Here is a 19,590-nt window from a genome sequence, read left to right as displayed (position 1 = left end):
TAGGCCTACATCTGTCGACATGGCTGAACGCGGAGAATCCGCCGCATGCTCTGATAGCGGTGCGGCTGGTTCCGCGTCCAGCACAGCGGATGGGTTACAACACATGTCTGGTGTGGCTGGGACTGATAGTCCACACAGGTTCAGAAGGACGCTGAGAGGCAGAGCTTTTATGACAGCCAGAAGGGAGTCAGCTGACCAAGCCGGTCAGCTGACAATTGTATCAGTTTTCATTGGTCCAGCACTTAGGGGAGGCGCTGGAGAGTGCTATAGTATATATACTGGGTGCTGGTCATTCCTCTGGTGTCTGTCGTTGCGATCACTACGTGGAAGCACTCAGACCTTTTGTCAGATTCTGTGTTATTCTCAGACTAGCTCCAGGGTGTTGATGACTACGGAGCTCACACCCAAGACTAGGAATTCTGTATATTATCTGTGTTATCCTTCAGACTAGTTCCAGGGTGTTGATGACTACGTAGCTCACACCCAAGACTAGGAATTCTGTATATTATCTGTGTTATCCTTCAGACTAGTTCCAGGGTGTTGATGACTACAGAACTCACACCCAAGACTAGGAATTAGCGTTACCATCTCAGACCTTTTGTCAGATTCTGTGTTATTCTCAGACTAGTTCCAGGGTGTTGATGACTACGGAGCTCACACCCAAGACTAGGAATTCTGTATATTATCTGTGTTATCCTTCAGACTAGTTTCAGGGTGTTGATGACTACGTAGCTCACACCCAAGACTAGGAATTCTGTATATTATCTGTGTTATCCTTCAGACTAGTTCCAGGGTGTTGATGACTACAGAACTCACACCCAAGACTAGGAATTAGCGTTACCATCTTGTCATTTATCAGACTAGTTCCGGGGTGTTGATGATCAAGGAGCTCACACCTAAGACTAGGCATTGTTTGATTATCTGTTATGTTTTTCTGCTTTCCTGACCACTCTTCTGTTCACTGATTCGGTACCCCACTATATCTGATACTCTGTTGCCAAACCTTGCGTGCCTTAGGATTACCGAATCAGTCTCCTGTCTTTGTACTTTGTCTGTCCGTGCGTTGCCGACCTGGCTTGCCCGACCTCGAGAGCTATGTCCCCACTCAAGAGATAGTTCACACATCTGTTAGTGACATCTCCCCCTTGGTGTCACTCACACTCTGATCCTTCCTATTCCCAGTCTGGTCACTCTCTCGGGAGTTCTCTGACCATAGGAAGGAACTTGTTCTTTGTGCAGTATCCCTTACTGCCTCATCACCTGCTCGTCAGGTGCGGTCCTCAAAGTATTACTGTTGCACCAAACACTCTTATCACTCAGGTGTCCAGAGGTTAGAGATATATCTGATTATCGGTGATACTGCAGATCATCAATAATCGGGTATATATCTGTATTCTCGGTGATACTGCAGATCACCGATAATCAGATCCTCTCTGTTACACCGATCGTTACACTCCTCTTCCTCCTTCAGGTGCATCGTATTCATTCGCTTTCTCCCTTGCACCTTCACAGCCACCCTCCTCCACACCGACTCTGCCCTTGAGTGGTTCCTTCTCCTCTGCCCACAGCAGTAGCCAGCTGTCCACAAAGGAAGTATTTGAGCGTAAGAAGCAAATGTCTGCCAGTCACCCTCTTGCCCGGCATCTGACAGCTGGCGTGGCGGAACTATTAGTTTGCCAGCTATTACCATACAAGCTGGTGGATTCAGAGGCTTTCCGTAAATTTGTGACCATTGGGACACTGCAGTGGAAGTTACCAGGCCACAATTATTTTTCACAAAAGGCTATACCCAAACTGTACCGTGCAGTTGAGAGGAAAGTGGTGTCCTCTATTGCGAAGAGCGTTGGGTCAAGGATCCACCTAACCACGGATGCCTGGTCTACCAAGCACGGGCAGGGCCGCTACATTACGTACACAGCCCATTGGGTCAACCTGGTGACCGATGACAGCAAGCAGGGAGTACGTGGCTGCGCAGCAGACAAACTTGTGACACCTCCACGGCTTGCAGGCAGGCCTCCTGGCACCTCCCCTATGCCTGCTACATCCTCTTTGCTGTCGTCATCCTCCTCTTCCTCCTTGGCTGGTGCCGCGATCTCCTCTCCAGCTACACAGCCCCTGCACCCCAGGGCCTATGCTGCATGCCAGGTACGACGATGTCACCCCGTCTTAGACATGTCTTGCCTCAAAGCGGAGAGTCACACTGGAGCAGCAGGTGGAGCAATGGCTGACCCCGCACAAGCTGGAGATCGGCAACGTGGTGTGTGACAACGGCAGCCAGCAATCTCATTTCCGCGTTGAATTTGGGAAAGCTGACACATGTACCCTGCATGGCACATGTGCTGAATCTGGTTGTGCAAAGATTTGTGTCCAAGTACCCAGGCTTAGAGGACGTCCTGAAGCAGGCCAGGAAGTTGTGTGGGCATTTCAGTCGGTCTTACACGGTCATGGCATGCTTTGCGGACATTCAGCGTAGAAACAACTTGCTGGTGAGACGCCTGATATGCGATAGCCCGACTCGCTGGAATTCCACCCTGCTCATGTTCTCTTGCCTTCTAGACCAGGAGAAAGCCGTCACCCAGTACCTGTATAATTACAGCAGAAGGACACAATCTGGGAAGATGGGGATGTTGTGGCCCAACAACTGGACACTGATGCGAAATACATGCAGGACCATACAGCCCTTTGAGGAGGTGACCAAACTGGTGAGTCGCACTGAGGGTACCATCAGCGACTTGATCCCTTACGCTTACTTCCTGGAGCGTGCCATGCGTAGAGTGGTGGATACAGCTGTGGAGGAGCGTGAACGAGAACAGTTACGGCAGGAGGAGTCGTGGGAGCAATTTTCATCCGAACCAGATGTTTCCTCAACACCTGCGGCAGCACAGAGGGGGGAGGAGGAGGAAGAAGAGGAGTCGTGTGGGGAAGGAGAGGAGTCAGACTCGGATGATGATGAGGAAGGTGTTTCTGTGGAGGAGGAAGAGGCGGCGGAAGAAGAACAACCGCATCAGCCGTCACAGGGGGCTTCTGCTGCTCCACGTTCCCGTGGTATTGTTCGTGGCTGGGATGAGGAAGAGGAGTTGCGTGTCGTCACTGTGGATGAGCAAGAGGAGATGGATAGTATGTCTGCATCCACCTTTGTGCAGATGGCCTCTTTCATGTTGTCTAGCCCGTTGAGGGACCCCCGTATCAAAAAACTCAAGGCGAATGACCTGTACTGGGTGGCCACGCTACTAGACCCTCGGTACAGGCACAAAGTGGCGGACCTGTTACCAACTCAACACAAGGCGGAAAGGATGCAGCACTTGCAGAACAAGCTGTCAATGATGCTCTACAATGCGTTTAAGGGTGATGTGACTGCACAACGCAATCAAGGTACCACTGGCCGTAATCCTCCTCCTCCCAAGTCCACGCAGGAAAGGACAGGACGCTCCAGTGATCTCAGGCTGATGTCTGACATGCGGACATTCTTTAGTCCAACGCCTCTCCATAGTCCATCCGGATCCACCCTCCACCAACGCCTGGACCGGCAGGTAGCTGACTACCTGACCTTGAGTGTGGATGTAGACACTGCGAGCAGCGACGATGAACCCTTGGACTACTGGTTGCGCAGGCTTGACCTGTGGCCAGAGCTGTCCCAATTTGCCATCCAACTTCTCTCTTGCCCTGCCGCAAGCGTCCTCTCAGAAAGGACCTTCAGTGCAGCTGGAGGCATTGTCACTGAGAAGAGAAGTCGCCTAAGTCACGACAGTGTTCAGTACCTGACCTTTATCAAAATGAATGAGGCATGGATCCCGGAGGGCTACTGCACGACCGAAGACTAAGTCAGTCCCCACACACACAGCAGCTCTACCTGCAGGCCGCTTGACTGCCTTCTCCGCCACCACCAACAGGGTCCAGGACTCTAGGCGGATTCCTGAATTTTTAAGGCCGCTGCTAGCAGCGGCCGCTATACTAATTTTTCTGGTGTGTGTACATGCCTGCCTAATTTTTCTGGCTGCACTGCGGGCGGCTGCAACAAAAAAACAAAAGGCATGTACATGTGACCATCCCCCTTCATGATCATTACCTTGCCGCGGTGAAGGTGCTTGTGTATCACAATGAAGCAATGACCGCCGGATATTTGAGTGTCTCGGGTGGGGGTGGCACACAAAAGATAATAAGGTCGTTGCTTCATTGTGGTCAGACCAAATTTGATCAACTGGACAGTCACTGTTGTACTATCATTGAGCTACCACAGCCCGGCGACCATATGGGCTTGAAAACTGCCACGGCCTACACTCTCGCCATGGTAAGCACCAGTCCAGCACCGCCGTCACTACGCAAACCGCTGTTTACACAGTGAGTTTGGTGTGTCAGTGTGAAGCAGTACTCTAATTACACTCCCTGATTGATGTATACCCATGCAAGATGTTTGAAAGCACTTTAGGCCTGCAATTTAGCATTCAGTGTGATTTCTGCCCTTAAAACGCTGCTTTGCGTCAAATCCAGATTTTTTTCCCCGCGACTTTGGGCATGTATCCCACTCCGCCATGCCCCCCTCCAGGTGTTAGACCCCTTGGAACATGTTTTCCATCACTTTTGTGTCCAGCATAATTTGTTCTATTTTTCAAAGTTCGCCTCCCCATTGAAGTCTATTGCGGTTAGTGAACTTTTCCGCGAACCGAACCTTCCGTGGAAGTTTGTGAACACCGTTCACGAACCAAAAATCGGAGGTTCGCGACATCACTAGTTTTGACAGCTTCTAGCATGTCAGACTCACCACAACACTGCCAAAAGGCCCCATAGAGGCACTAATGAACCCAACATGGCACCACAGAACCCAGCATGCCCTTAGAGGCACCGCAGGATACAGCTTGCCCCACAGAGGCACCACAGCACCCAGCATGGCACTACACAGCACCCAGCATGGCACCACGGCACCTAGCATGCCCCATAGAAGCACCACAGCACCCGCATAGCTCAATGGCATGCATACTGGGACTCTGGGAGCTGTGGTGCATCAATGTGGTGTATGCTGGGTGCTGTGGTGCCTCTATGGGGGCATGCTGGGTGCTGTGTTGTCATGCTGGGTGCTGTGGTGCCTTTATGGGGGCATGCAGGGAGCTGTGGTTCTTCTATAGGGGCGTGCTGGGAGTTCTGGTGCCACAATGAGAGGCTCCTGGGAGTATGGGAGTGGGTCCACTTTAAGGTCAGGCAATGCTATGAGGAGACTACCAGATAACGGCATCAGGCCAGTCTGCTCAGCAGCAAGCCAGACCAGCCAGCACTGAAGACAGGTGAACACTCTTTCACACCAAAAAACGCTAAATGCAAACACAATCGCCAATTGTAATTTTCACTATGTTGGCCTCAATCAAGATGCAGGAAAAATGCAGCAGCAGAACTACTGTGGCCTTTTTAGAAAATTATAGATGCATTCAGTGATCATAATGCATACAGATTAATAAACATTTTCCAGATATGGGTTATTGGTATGCTCCTGCTAGTGTATGGACTAGAAAAAAAGTGAACACAGGCAAGTCGTAAATAGGCTTGGTGCTATATGTGCATACATGCAAAAATGGCTCTGGGAGATTTGGGTGCAGGGTGAAGCTGAAAAATGGCTCACCCTGTTGCTGCAAAAGTGCCGGCAGTGTTAATTACAACAATTCCTCCTCCAGGCTGCATGGACTGCTGTCTGAATGCCGTTATAGTGGTAATTCATATTACAGCCTATGGCGCACCCAAATTTCTCTGCGTAGTTTTGAGTTGTCTCAACTATATGTACCCATGTTTGTCTCAGCATATTGTCAGTTCATGTATGCTTTAAACCAGCAGATTATATTTAGTTCTGAAATAAGTGATTATGGTGAGTCACTGTCATTCAAGATCAGAGGCCATCTGTGCTTGCATTGCAAGTCAGCTCTATAGAAGGGTATGAGATTTTTGACATGCACATTGCAAGCAGGAGATACTTACTGTAGCTTGGAAGTAGTAGGACAGCAATGCAATTGCTAAATTACCATATGCTTATCTTTTGATGGTCAGACATGAGTAAGCAGAAATTCTATTGTTATAATAACCTCTCCTTTGCTGTCATAACATACTTGTGAAGTTTTACTTTACGGTAGGGGTCATGCTTGAGGGGATCACACACGTTTTCCCTAGATACAGAATCACACCAGATGTTACAGTTCATATTAAAGAGTACCTAAATTATAAATTACAGTTGCTTAAACCTAATAAGTTGCCAAGATATATGAAATCAAACATGATAAAGTGCGATTTTCTCACGCCCAGGGTCTGTATTGCACATATATTCTTGAAATCCCTGCCCCCAGTGTGAAATTGGGCCCTGGGCCTTTTTTTTTCTTTCCAAACCATAGGTGCAAAGGATGCTGGGGGATTGATGTCATAACTCCACCCCTCATGTCCATGTGATCAAATCTAGGCAGACAGACAGACAGACAAATGAAATAAGAATTATAGCAGACAGACATGTTAAGACAAGCGGCTGCGGTTTTCCTGTCTTTTGTCTGTACTACAGTTGGTGAAAAGAGAAGTAATTTGATTTAGGCAGGCAGACAGCAGAGGAGGGAGAGGCAGGGGAGTTTACCAGGCTGAAGAGGTGGGCACTACGGTTTAGAAAGGCTTCAGGAGGAATAAGGAAGTGCTACTTACAGATATAAATGTGAGTCTGTTCTATCCAATATGATGCACCAGATGTAAACTTCATATGCAATACAACATATAATACAAAAACATTTCTATATGTTCATCTAACAGGAGCAGTTGAAAAAGTTGTGGCCAAAAAATGGGCGCAATTGTTATTTATCGATATATGTGGGCGCATTTGTTATTTATCGTAGTATGGAAAGTTGTTACGCTATTTAGCGGGCGGCTGCAATTAAATTGAAATTTATCGTATTGTTAGCTGGGATTAGAGGGTGTTAAGGTTAGGCACCACTAGGGGGGTCTTGGGGTTAGGCAGCACTGGGGGGGGGGGTCTTAGGTTTAGGCACCACCAGGGAGGGTTCTGTGTGAGAGTAGAGTGCGGTTAGGTTATAGTTAGGTTCACCATTATTGGTAAATTTCCAATAATTTAATGCCGCAATAAATTGTTGTTTACCGGTTTTGTTATCATTTTGTAATGGATTGCGGAGATGCCGCCGCGCGGTCTGGCAGCGGGGCAGCTGTCTCTGCGTTCAGACCGGCGGTTTTTCGCACAGCAGCATGCGTCTGGTTTGTCTGAGCCTTCTAGTGCACACAGGTGGAGAGCTGCGCACGCGCTGGGAAGCAGGACCTTTATGCCAGTAGAAGAGGGATCAGCTGATCAGGTTGATCCCAGCCCAGTCTTTGATTGGCTGAGTGGCGCAGGGTGGCGCTGAGGAGCGCTGCACTATATATAGATCTTGCTGGTCAGTCTCAAGTTGTCTGCCGTTGCGAATACATACGTGTGAGCACTCAGACCACAGTCAGATCCCACAGTGTGTTAGAACCAAGTGGACCTGGGAATTCACACTTAGCCAGATTACCCTTGTGTTATACTTTAGACCAGTTCCGGGGTGTTGTGACCAAGGACCTCACACCCAAGCTTAGGATTACTGTGTCATTGCTGTGTTATACTTTAGACCAGTTCCGGGGTGTTGTGACCAAGGACCTCACACCCAAGCTTAGGATTACTGTGTCATTGCTGTGTTATACGGCTGGGAAGTGTAATGGTTAAGGGCTCTGCCTCTGACACAGGAGACCTGGGTTCGAATCTCGGCTCTGCCTGTTCAGTAAGCCAGCACCTATTCAGTAGGACAAGGGCAAGACTCCCTAACACTGCTACTGCCTATAGAGCGCGTCCTTGTGGCTGCAGCTCTGGCGCTTTGAGTCCGCCAGGAGAAAAGCGCAATATAAATGTTCTGTGTTTGTTTGTTTGTTGTTTGTTATACGTTAGACTAGTTCCTGGGCGTCGAGACCACAGACCTCACACCCCAGACTAGGACTCTGCTCTATTTCTGTTATGACTATTTGCTCTGTCGACCTCTCTATTGCCTTCTGATTCAGTACCCCTGCATATCTGCCTACCTGTTGCCAGACCCTGCCTGTACCCGGTTCAGCCTTCTGTCTCTGTACCTTATCTGCTCGTGTGTTGCCGACCTGGCCTGCCCGACCTTCCAGGCTGTCACTCACTCCTTGAGTGCTCAGTCTATCTGTACTAGCAGTGACACAATTCCACCAAGTGTCAGTTGCAACTAGGACTCCTGCTCCTAAGAGAGTCCGGCCTGTTAGGAGCCAGTGGCCTCTTCCCCTGGAGTTCCCTGGCTGCAGTACAGTCTATCTGATCTCCAGATATTCCTGGTTGCCAGGTCCTCTCTATTCCCTCTCTCTAGGAGATAGTTCCTGCACTTCCCAGGGCCACCTGCCCCTCAGGTGGTTCTTGGCTAAGCTGCCTGTATCTCCCGCCTCACGGGAGATAGCCTACAGTTACACCAAACACTTACACTTTATTAGGTGTCCAGAGGTTAGTCATACTTGTATTGTTGATTCTGCAGATCATCAATAATCAGATTCTCTCTGTGTGCTGCTGACACCGATCGTTACACATTTTGTTATTTAACGTTGCGCTTTACCGGTATTGCTAGTAATATCGTTATTTAACATCGTGCCTAAATTAGCTTGCGACTTTTTCAAATGTATGCCATCTAACTGTACACAGTGCCTAGACTACATATATGTATTGCCATTCAGACCTTTTTTTGGCTGGAGGTCCCAACCACAAGTTATTTCCCTTTAAAAACCCGAGCAATTTTAACATTTCACGCTCCACCCATTCATTCACCAATAACTTTATCACCACTTATGACACCAATTTTTTTTTTTGCCACAAATTAGGGTTTCTTTGGGTGGTACTTTTTGCAAAGAATTATTTTATTTTAGCTATATTTTAAAGGAGATAATAATACATAAAAAACACATTATTATAGTTTTCAGCCACTCTTGCCTTGCAGCGCTGGGTCCCCGGTTCGATTCCCAGCCAGGTCACCATCTGCAAGGAGTCTGTATGTTCTCCCTGTGTCTGTGCAGGTTTCCTCCGGGCACTCCTGTTCCCTCCCACATCCCAAAAACATACTGATAAGTTAATTGGCTACCCCCTAAAATTGTCCCTAGACTACGATACATACACTACACAATACATACATAAACCTATGACTATGGCAGGGATTAGATTGTGAGCTCCTGAGAGACAGTGACAAGACTATATACTCTGTACAGCGCTGCAGAAGTTGTTGGTGCTATATAAATACTAAATAATAATAACAGATCAATAATTACAAGAACTAATTTGTAAAAATAATAGTTATATACCCTAATGACATACATATTAAAACAGTCCCTAAGGTAACTATTTATGATTTTTTTTTCATGCTGTCACTTTTTTTTAACAAGGTAACGCAGTTCCCATTCATGACGATTATGATTCACTAAGTCCCCGTGTCAATGATCCCTGGCATCAATGAGACGCCGCGGTCATTTGTAACTTCCAAAGTTACACATCCACGCATTACTTCTGGTTAGTGTACTTATAGTACACTAATAGGAAATAATGCGTGAGGACATCTTGTGGCCAAACTGAAAAATTACACCTACATTGATTTATTTTAATAAAAACACCCATATATACATTTAAAATTAACCCCTTACCTCCCACCCTCTCCCATAAATAAATGATATGCATGTAAAAAAATTAGAAATATAAAAAAATACATAAAGTTTCCTTAGGGACTGAGCTTTTTTAATATGTACCGTATGTCAAAAGGGTATATTAATGTAATTCATGAAATTGTGGGCTTGTAATTAGTGATGGATGCAAAATGTACCTTTATTTCCAAATAAAATATTAGCACCATACATTGTACTAGAGAAATATTTTAAACATTTTAATAACCTGGACAAATGAGAAAATAAAATGTGTGGGTTTTAATTAGTGTTGGGCGAACATCTAGATGTTCGGGTTCGGGCCGAACAGGCCGAACATGGCCGCGATGTTCGGGTGTTCGACCCGAACTCCGAACATAATGGAAGTCAATGGGGACCCGAACTTTTGTGGTTTGTAAAGCCTCCTTACATGCTACATACCCCAAATTTACAGGGTATGTGCACCTTGGGAGTGGGTACAAGAGGAAAAAAAAATTTAGCAAAAAGAGCTTATAGTTTTTGAGAAAATCGATTTTAAAGTTTCAAAGGGAAAACGGTCTTTTAAATGCGGGAAATGTCTGTTTTCTTTGCACAGGTAACATGCTTTTTGTCGGCATGCAGTCATAAATGTAATACATATAAGAGGTTCCAGGAAAAGGGACCGGTAATGCTAACCCAGCAGCAGCACACGTGATGGAACAGGAGGAGGGTGGCGCAGGAGGAGAAGGCCACGCTTTGAGACACAACAACCCAGGCCTTGCATGAGGACAAGAAGCGTGCGGATAGCATGCTTTGTACCACCATGCAGTCATAAATGTAATAAAGATAAGTGGTTCAATAAACAGGGACCACGCGGCAACGCTAACCCAGCAGCAGCACACGTGATGGAACAGGAGGAGGCGCAGGAGGAGAAGGCCACGCTTTGTGAGACACAACAACCCAGGCCTTGCATGAGGACAAAAAGCGTGCGGATAGCATGCTTTGTACCGCCATGTAGTCATAAATGTAATAAAGATAAGAGGTTCAATAAACAGGGACCACGCGGCAACGCTAACCCAGCAGCAGCAGCAGCAGCAGCACACGTGATGGAACAGGAGGAGGCGCAGGAGGAGAAGGCCACGCTTTGTGAGACACAACAACCCAGGCCTTGCATGAGGACAAAAAGCGTGCGGATAGCATGCTTTGTACCGCCATGTAGTCATAAATGTAATAAAGATAAGAGGTTCAATAAACAGGGACCACGCGGCAACGGTAACCCAGCAGCAGCAGCAGCAGCAGCAGCACACGTGATGGAACAGGAGGAGGCGCAGGAGGAGAAGGCCACGCTTTGTGAGACACAACAACCCAGGCCTTGCATGAGGACAAAAAGCGTGCGGATAGCATGCTTTGTACCGCCATGTAGTCATAAATGTAATAAAGATAAGAGGTTCCATAAACAGGGACCACGCGGCAACGGTAACCCAGCAGCAGCAGCAGCAGCAGCAGCAGCACACGTGATGGAACAGGAGGAGGCGCAGGAGGAGAAGGCCACGCTTTGTGAGACACAACAACCCAGGCCTTGCATGAGGACAAAAAGCGTGCGGATATAGCAGCAATGCTTTTTGCCGCCATGCAGTCATAAATGTAATACAGATGAGAGGTTCAATAAACAGGGACCGGAAACGCTAAACCATCCCAGATGTTCATCGGTCATGTTACTTGGTTGGGGTCCAGGAGTGTTGCGTAGTCGTTTCCAATCCAGGATTGATTCATTTTAATTTGAGTCAGACGGTCTGCATTTTCTGTGGAGAGGCGGATACGCCGATCTGTGATGATGCCTCCGGCAGCACTGAAACAGCGTTCCGACATAACGCTGGCTGCCGGGCAAGCCAGCACCTCTATTGCGTACATTGCCAGTTCGTGCCAGGTGTCTAGCTTCATGCCCGGTTTCAGGTCCAGCGGTGCCAGCCACAAATCCGTCTGTTCCTTTATTCCCCTCCAAATTTCCTCCCCTGTGTGCTGCTTATCCCCAAGGCAGATCAGCTTCAGCAACGCTTGCTGACGCATGCCAACAGCTGTGCTGCACTGCTTCCACGATCCTACTGCTGCTGGTGCTGGGTTAGCATTTCCGGATGAGGTACAGCTTTGAGATGCGTTGGAGGAGAAGGAGTCAGAGAGGTAGGTGCTGCTGTTGTTATCCAGCTGTTTGCGGCGTGGGCAACACCCGCGCCGTAGCAGGTGAGGAATCGCTGCCAGGCTCCACAAGGTTCACCCAGTGCGCGGTAAGGGAGATGTATCGACCCTGGCCGAACGCACTCGTCCAGGTGTCAGTGGTGAGGTGAACCTTGCAGGCAACGGCATTCTTCAAGCTTCGGGTTATTTAGCTGACCACGTGCTCATGCAACTCAGGCACTGCAGAGCGCGCAAAGTGGTAGCGGCTGGGAACCACGTAACGTGGGATGGCCACTGACATCATGCCCTTGAAGCTGTTTGTCTCCACCACTCGATATGGCAGCATTTCGCAGGCCAGAAGCTTGGCTATGCTGGCTGGCTGTTACTGCCACGGCCCGGGGGTCATTTGCTGGCAATTTCCTCTTGTGCTCAAACATCTCAGAGACAGACAACTCAACCGTAGCGCTGCACACCGAAGGGCTGTTGGTTGTTGTGTTTGATGAACACTGGGAGACCTCAAGAGCACTAGTCCGGAAAGTGACAGTGTCAGCATCGTCTGATGTTTGTGAATGTTGTGAACCACGCAATGGCTGGGCTACTGCTGCTGCTGAGGCGGGTCTGGTGGTGAGTCTGGTGAACCCAAGGGAGGCAGTGTTGCTGGTGGTACCCTGTCCTGCCGCGTTTGCCCACAGAGTGGGATGTTTGGATAGAATGTGGCGGCTCATGCTGGTGGTGGAGAGGTTGTTAATACTTTTCCCCCTGCTCAGGCGGGTCTTGCACACCTTGCAAATCGCCATGGTAACATCCTCAGTGCAGTCTTCAAAGAAAGCCCAGACTTTAACTGGCTGAGGACTCGGACCTCGTGCGTGATGTGCTGGTGCTGCTTAACCCACTGCTGGACGCTTGAGAGGTCATCCAAGTAATTATCTGGTCCTGTTCTTTTGGATCTGTGAGGGTTGTTGTCCTGGACAACATGGGCAGTATTGAGTGGGTTTTCTTGGGTGCTCCCCTGTGGCCTGTACGTGAACCGTCAGGGGAAACACCTCTTCCCTTGCCCCTCCCTCTTTCACCGGATTTCTTCCTCATTTCACTTATCCTTAAAGTACACGCTGACTGGCAGCAGTACAGTGGCAGTACAGAAATGCTATACAGTGGTGGGTGAGCGGTGTACCACTATTGTCAGCAGTGACACAGAGCACAATGCTATACAGTGGCGGGTGAGCGGTGTACTACTGTTCCCAGCAGACACAGAGTGGAAGTAAACACAATGCTATATAGTGTGGCTGAGCCGTGTACACAGAGTGGCATTAAACACAATGCTATATAGTCTGCTATATAGTCACCCCGAACAGGGTGATGTTCTGCAGAACCCGAACAGTGGCAAACACTGTTCGCCCAACACTACTGGGAGGGAACGCAGATTTTAGTACCTAAACACACGATACAACATGTTTTCCGGGGTCGGACTCTGAGGCACATACAGATGGTCCCGATCATCATCCTCATCATACAACTCTTCTCCTGAGTCTGACCCACCCACCACCTCTGCCACCCCAACATCCCCAGACACAGACCCCTCATCGTCCTCAACATTAACTTGGGATGCTGGCCTGAGCCAGACCTCCTCCTCCACATCAGGCCCCATCATCTCCTCAATGGCAGCCCTCATTAATCGCTCTGGCGACGGACTGATGGACACAACGTTCTCCTCCGGGGAGGGCTGCTGCTGACCACTGGCTGCTGGGGTGGATGTTATAGCTTGCGTGGGGCGTTGGCTGTTGCTGTTGTTGGGAGTGCTGCTCACAGCGGAGGTCTCTGGGGAACTCATGTTGAGCTCATATAGTGGTTGACGGTGAGTGGAGTATTACTGATCCCAGCAATATACACACTGACTGGCAGAGTACGCAATGCTATATAGTGTGGCTGAGCGGTGTACACAGAGTGGCAGTAAACACAATGCTATATAGTCTGGCTGAGCGAGCGGTGTACTACTGTTCCCAGCAGAATCAGAGTGGCAGTAAACAATGGTATATAGTCTGGCTGAGCGGTGTACACAGAGTGTCAGTAAACAATGGTATATAGTCTGGCTGAGCGAGCGGTGTACTACTGTTCCCAGCAGAATCAGAGTGGCAGTAAACAATGGTATATAGTCTGGCTGAGCGGTGTACACAGAGTGTCAGTAAACAATGGTATATAGTCTGGCTGAGCGGTGTACACACAATGCTATATAGTCTGCTATATAGTGTCAGTAAACAATGGTATATAGTCTGGCTGAGCGAGCGGTGTACTACTGTTCCCAGCAGAATCAGAGTGGCAGTAAACAATGGTATATAGTCTGGCTGAGCGGTGTACACAGAGTGTCAGTAAACAATGGTATATAGTCTGGCTGAGCGAGCGGTGTACTACTGTTCCCAGCAGAATCAGAGTGGCAGTAAACAATGGTATATAGTCTGGCTGAGCGGTGTACACAGAGTGTCAGTAAACAATGGTATATAGTCTGGCTGAGCGAGCGGTGTACTACTGTTCCCAGCAGAATCAGAGTGGCAGTAAACAATGGTATATAGTCTGGCTGAGCGGTGTACACAGAGTGTCAGTAAACAATGGTATATAGTCTGGCTGAGCGGTGTACACACAATGCTATATAGTCTGCTATATAGTGTCAGTAAACAATGGTATATAGTCTGGCTGAGCGAGCGGTGTACTACTGTTCCCAGCAGAATCAGAGTGGCAGTAAACAATGGTATATAGTCTGGCTGAGCGGTGTACACAGAGTTTCAGTAAACAATGGTATATAGTCTGGCTGAGCGGTGTACACAGAGTGTCAGTAAACAATGGTATATAGTCTGGCTGAGCGGTGTACACAGAGTGGCAGTAAACACAATGCTATATAGTCTGGCTGAGCGAGCGGTGTACTACTGTTCCCAGCAGAATCAGAGTGGCAGTAAACAATGGTATATAGTCTGGCTGAGCGGTGTACACAGAGTGTCAGTAAACAATGGTATATAGTCTGGCTGAGCGGTGTACACAGAGTGTCAGTAAACAATGGTATATAGTCTGGCTGAGCGGTGTACACAGAGTGGCAGTAAACACAATGCTATATACTCTGGCTGAGCGAGCGGTGTACTACTGTTCCCAGCAGACACAGAACAGTGAACAGAATGCTATATAGTGTGGCTGAGCGAGCGGTGTACCACTATTCCCAGCAGACACAGAACAGTGAACAGAATGCTATATAGTGTGGCTGAGCGGGCGGTGTACCACTATTCCCAGCAGACACAGAACAGTGAACAGAATGCTATATAGTGTGGATGAGCGAGCGGTGTACCACTATTCCCAGCAGACACAGAACAGTAAACAGAATGCTATATAGTGTGGCTGAGCGAGCGGTGTACCACTATTCCCAGCAGACACAGAACAGTGAACAGAATGCTATATAGTGTGGCTGAGCGAGCGGTGTACCACTATTCCCAGCAGACACAGAACAGTGCACAGAATGCTATATAGTGTGGCTGAGCGAGCGGTGTACCACTATTCCCAGCAGACACAGAACAGTAAACAGAATGCTATATAGTGTGGCTGAGCGAGCGGTGTACCACTATTCCCAGCAGACACAGAACAGTAAACAGAATGCTATATAGTGTGGCTGAGCGAGCGGTGTACCACTATTCCAAGCAGACACAGAACAGTGAACAGAATGCTATATAGTGTGGCTGAGCGAGCGGTGTACCACTATTCCCAGCAGACACAGAGTGGCAGTAAACAGAATGCTATATAGTGTGGCTGAGCGAGGTACACAGAGTGGCAGTAAACAGAATGCTATATAGTGTGGCTGAGCAAGCGGTGTACTACTATTCCCAGCAGACACAGAGTGGCAGTAAACAGAATGCTATATAGTGTGGCTGAGCGAGGTACACAGAGTGGCAGTAAACAGAATGCTATATAGTGTGGCTGAGCAAGCGGTGTACTACTGTTCCCAGCAGTGACACAATGACAGGGGGGACCCTGGCTAGCGTGGCTGGAGCGCGAACTACCCTGCCTGCCTACCCAAAGCTAAACCCACAGACAAATGGCGGAGATATGACGTGGTTCGGGTATTTATTTACCCGAACCACGTGACCGTTCGGCCAATCAGAGCGCGTTCGGGTCCGAACCACGTGACCCGTTCGGCCAATCACAGCGCTAGCCGAACGTTCGGGGAACGTTCGGCCATGCGCTCTTAGTTCGGCCATATGGCCGAACGGTTTGGCCGAGCACCGTCAGGTGTTCGGCCGAACTCGAACATCACCCGAACAGGGTGATGTTCTGCAGAACCCGAACAGTGGCGAACACTGTTCGCCCAACACTAGTTTTAATTATGGTAGCATGTATTATTTTAAATGGCCAAAAACTGAGAAATAGTTAATTGTTTCATTTTTTTTCTTATTTTCCCTGTTAAAATGCATGTAGAATTAAATAAGGCTTAGCAAAATGTACCACCCAAACAAAGCCTAATTGGTGGCAAAAAAAAAAAACAAGATATAGATCGTTTCATTGTGATAAGTAGTAATAAAGTTATAGGCGAATGAAAAGGAGGAGGGCTAAGGGCTCTGTCACGGACGGTTGCAGGGCCGCAGGCGCGTCCTGTAACCGCCCGTGAAGAAAAAGCGATCGCACTCGATTCCCTGCATCGATTGCGCTTCAAATCGATACAATCTGGGTTGAGTGTGTAGGGGGAGCTGAAGTCCTTTTCTTAGCAGAGAGAGCACCATCCTAAAGGCTGGATGGCTCTTTTGATATGCTAATGAGCCTGGGCCCAGAGAGCCCCTGGCTTCAAGCTGTGCGGATGGCCCATCCATCAGGTATAAGGTGACACCTAGCTGATCTCATGTAGATGTTAATTAACCAAGGGGTGATCAGGATGCCTAGGTGCAGCCAGGCAGGCTACAAATCTCCGGGAGGTCTTGACACCTTGCTCACTGGTAAAGATCAAAGGGAAGTTAGCAGCTAGAACACATCCTGAATAAACCTGAGTCTCATAGCATAATCCATAACTTCCCAGATCTGTCATATTTCTGGGGTTCCTGAGATGGCAGCTTCGCCAAACGTGGGGGAAGTGTAGCATGAGCCCCGGTGCTGGTTCTGAGGAAGTTTCAGAACATTCTGAGGTAAGGACTGCCAGTTAGGCAGTTTGAAAATGCCCTGATGATACCACAGGGGTCCCACCCCTCATGTCTGGTATCAGGGCGCTGGGTAAATCGAGACAGACCTGAAAATGTTAATAAATCTGCCCTGATCTGTACGGTTCTGTGAGATAGAGCCCATATATGGGTAGATATGATTTCTAGCCCCCAGGACAAGGGGAGGGGCATCTCATCTTCTAAGGGGGTGTATGGCTCCCCGCCCTCACTCCCTCCTACTGAAGCAGGGGCATAAGAATGGCAGAGGACCCAAACTCAGTGTCCTCCACACTGAAACATCTTGAACTCATCAGATGCCAGCTTGAGGATATGCTGGCATCCACCTGGTCTGAACTCTGAACTCAAATTGAAACCCAGAACTCTGTTTTCCCACAAAAAGGACATCTTTCCAGGAACTAAGTATTTTTCTCCCTTCTTTTATTTTTTATACTGGTTATTACTGTCTTAATAATTGTGATTTTAATAATTGTCTGTATATATTAATTATTTATATTGCGTGAATAAACGACTTTCTCCAAGTCATTCACTGTCCGCTACCCTGCTTATCAGCACACACACAGAACTGATCCCGGGTCTCTGAAGATACGCTACTGTTTGTTTGTTGTTGGCTAGACAGAATACCGTGTGTTTAACCGTTTTATTCGCAGGACTAGTCAGTCAGTTAGTGGGCTCCACGGTCCCATGGTAACTGCGGTGGTGGCAGTTTACTCTGAACCAGTAGGTGACGTTGTAATTACCCGTGTCTCACAGGCTCCCTTCTGAGTTGTCTGCGGCTAATTCTTAACGGTTCCTGCGCATTGACTGCGACCAGAGTTCGCACGATCTGTGCGCTGGCACCGTTTAGAAGGCTAAGTGCGGTCAGCCACTAGGGCTCCTGTGACAGGCTCTTTCACACCTAAAACCGCTAACCACTAGCGACTTGTGGTATCGTTTTCCGCAGGTGATTTTTCTGCGATTTAATGTGGAAAAAATCACTGGACTAATTTGTGTTTTTGGAGCGATTGTGATTAGTGATTCTATATATGCTAATGGCGATCATTCCAAAATCACCGGAAAAATGCTGCATGTAACATGTTTGCGATTAGCGATAATCGATGAACAACCGCAATTATCGCAAATCGCTCAAGTGTGAACATGCTAGCGCTTTAGCGATTAGTAGGATTTGCACGATTCCCGCTTAGGTGTGAATGAGCCCTTAAAAGTGAAAAATGCTCTGGTACTGCAGGGGAATGAAAACCCTCAGGCTAGGTGCACACTTAGTAGAAACGCTAGCGCTGCGGAAAATGCTGGTTTTTTTGCTGCTAATGGAAGTCTATGGGCCGCAGGAAAAAATGCATATCAAAAACACATATGCATTTTCTATGCGTTTTGAAACATGTGTTTTTAAATACGCAGGTTTTGTTGCACAACATAAAATGAAACGTGACATAAAACGCAGCCTTTCGTGTTATGTTATGTGTGCACCTACCCTCAGTAGTCAAGTGGTTAATCAATGGACTTGTTAACATCTGAATGTGGCTCTCACATGTTTGGAAAAATTTGCTGCCTGCAGCATAATATTGCAGCAGGCAGCAGCTGCTGTCAGGTGACTGTGGATGACGCTAGTGTTAAAAGTGTGCGTTACATAAAAAATTGTTCATGGAAAACAGCCAGGGTTTTCTGAGGAAATACGTGTGAACCCTTCCTAAGGCCTATCAATGCTAAAGCTCAAAAGTATATTCAATGCTGTCTGTTTTTTATTCTATTTATTCATTACAGGTTTGGAAAAGAAAACAGTCTCCAGCTGGATTACATTGAATATCTAGATGAACTAGCCATAGACATAGGCTGCAAGCCCAGTGCTTTAGGACTTTTTGTAACAGATCCTGTTTTAGCAGTAAAAATTTTCTTTGGTCCATGCACACCAGCACAGTACCGCTTGACAGGCCCAGGCCAATGGCCAATGGCCAGGAAGCAAATTATGACAACATTTGAAAGGATTGTAAAGCCTACAAAAACACGTGTGGTTCCAGATCGCGGACAGAAGTCGCTGTCATTCATTATCAGATTGGGAGCACTATGTGTCCTAGTTCTGTTTTTGGCTATGTCTGTCTACAGAAAGTAAATAGAAAAGGATCAAGACACATAATTGAAGCTTTTAAAAACTGCTATATAGGCCTGTTTAAAAAGGTACACAAATTACAGTGTATAATGTCTGCACATCTGCATATCTTAAACTTCCACCTGTATGAGTTATTCAATATCATTTTTACTATGGTAGTACTACAAATTATATTTACTATGGTAGTACTACAAATTATATTTACTATGGTAGTACTACAAATCATATTTACTATGGTAGTACTACAAATTATATTTACTATGGTAGTACTAAAATTATATTTACTATGGTAGTACTACAAATTATATTTACTATGGTAGTACTACAAATTATATTTACTATGGTAGTACTACAAATCATATTTACTATGGTAGTACTACAAATCATATTTACTATGGCAGTACTACAAAAACATAGGGCTATCTGCATTTTTTTTCAGGCATTATAAAAATCATCAATGTTGACTCACCATAATGTACCTAACATTTATCAACA

At 47.4% G+C, this 19,590-nt stretch overlaps 1 protein-coding gene across 1 annotated transcript in view; it reads left to right on the top strand.

Annotated features, from left to right (window-relative positions):
* LOC137522550 (dimethylaniline monooxygenase [N-oxide-forming] 2-like) overlaps positions 1 to 19,212 on the top strand; it is a 149,564-nt gene extending 130,352 nt beyond the window's left edge. The window contains exon 9 of the mRNA XM_068242630.1: positions 18,753 to 19,212. Coding sequence (XP_068098731.1) covers positions 18,753 to 19,098 — 346 coding nt within the window. The 3' untranslated portion in view covers positions 19,099 to 19,212. The remainder of the gene's footprint in view (positions 1 to 18,752) is intronic.
* Positions 19,213 to 19,590: the final 378 nt, after the last annotated feature.

The sequence above is a fragment of the Hyperolius riggenbachi genome, chromosome 6 (genome assembly GCF_040937935.1).
Source record: "Hyperolius riggenbachi isolate aHypRig1 chromosome 6, aHypRig1.pri, whole genome shotgun sequence".
NCBI classification, from domain to species: domain Eukaryota; kingdom Metazoa; phylum Chordata; class Amphibia; order Anura; family Hyperoliidae; genus Hyperolius; species Hyperolius riggenbachi.
This window is presented reverse-complemented; position numbering and strand designations above follow the sequence as displayed.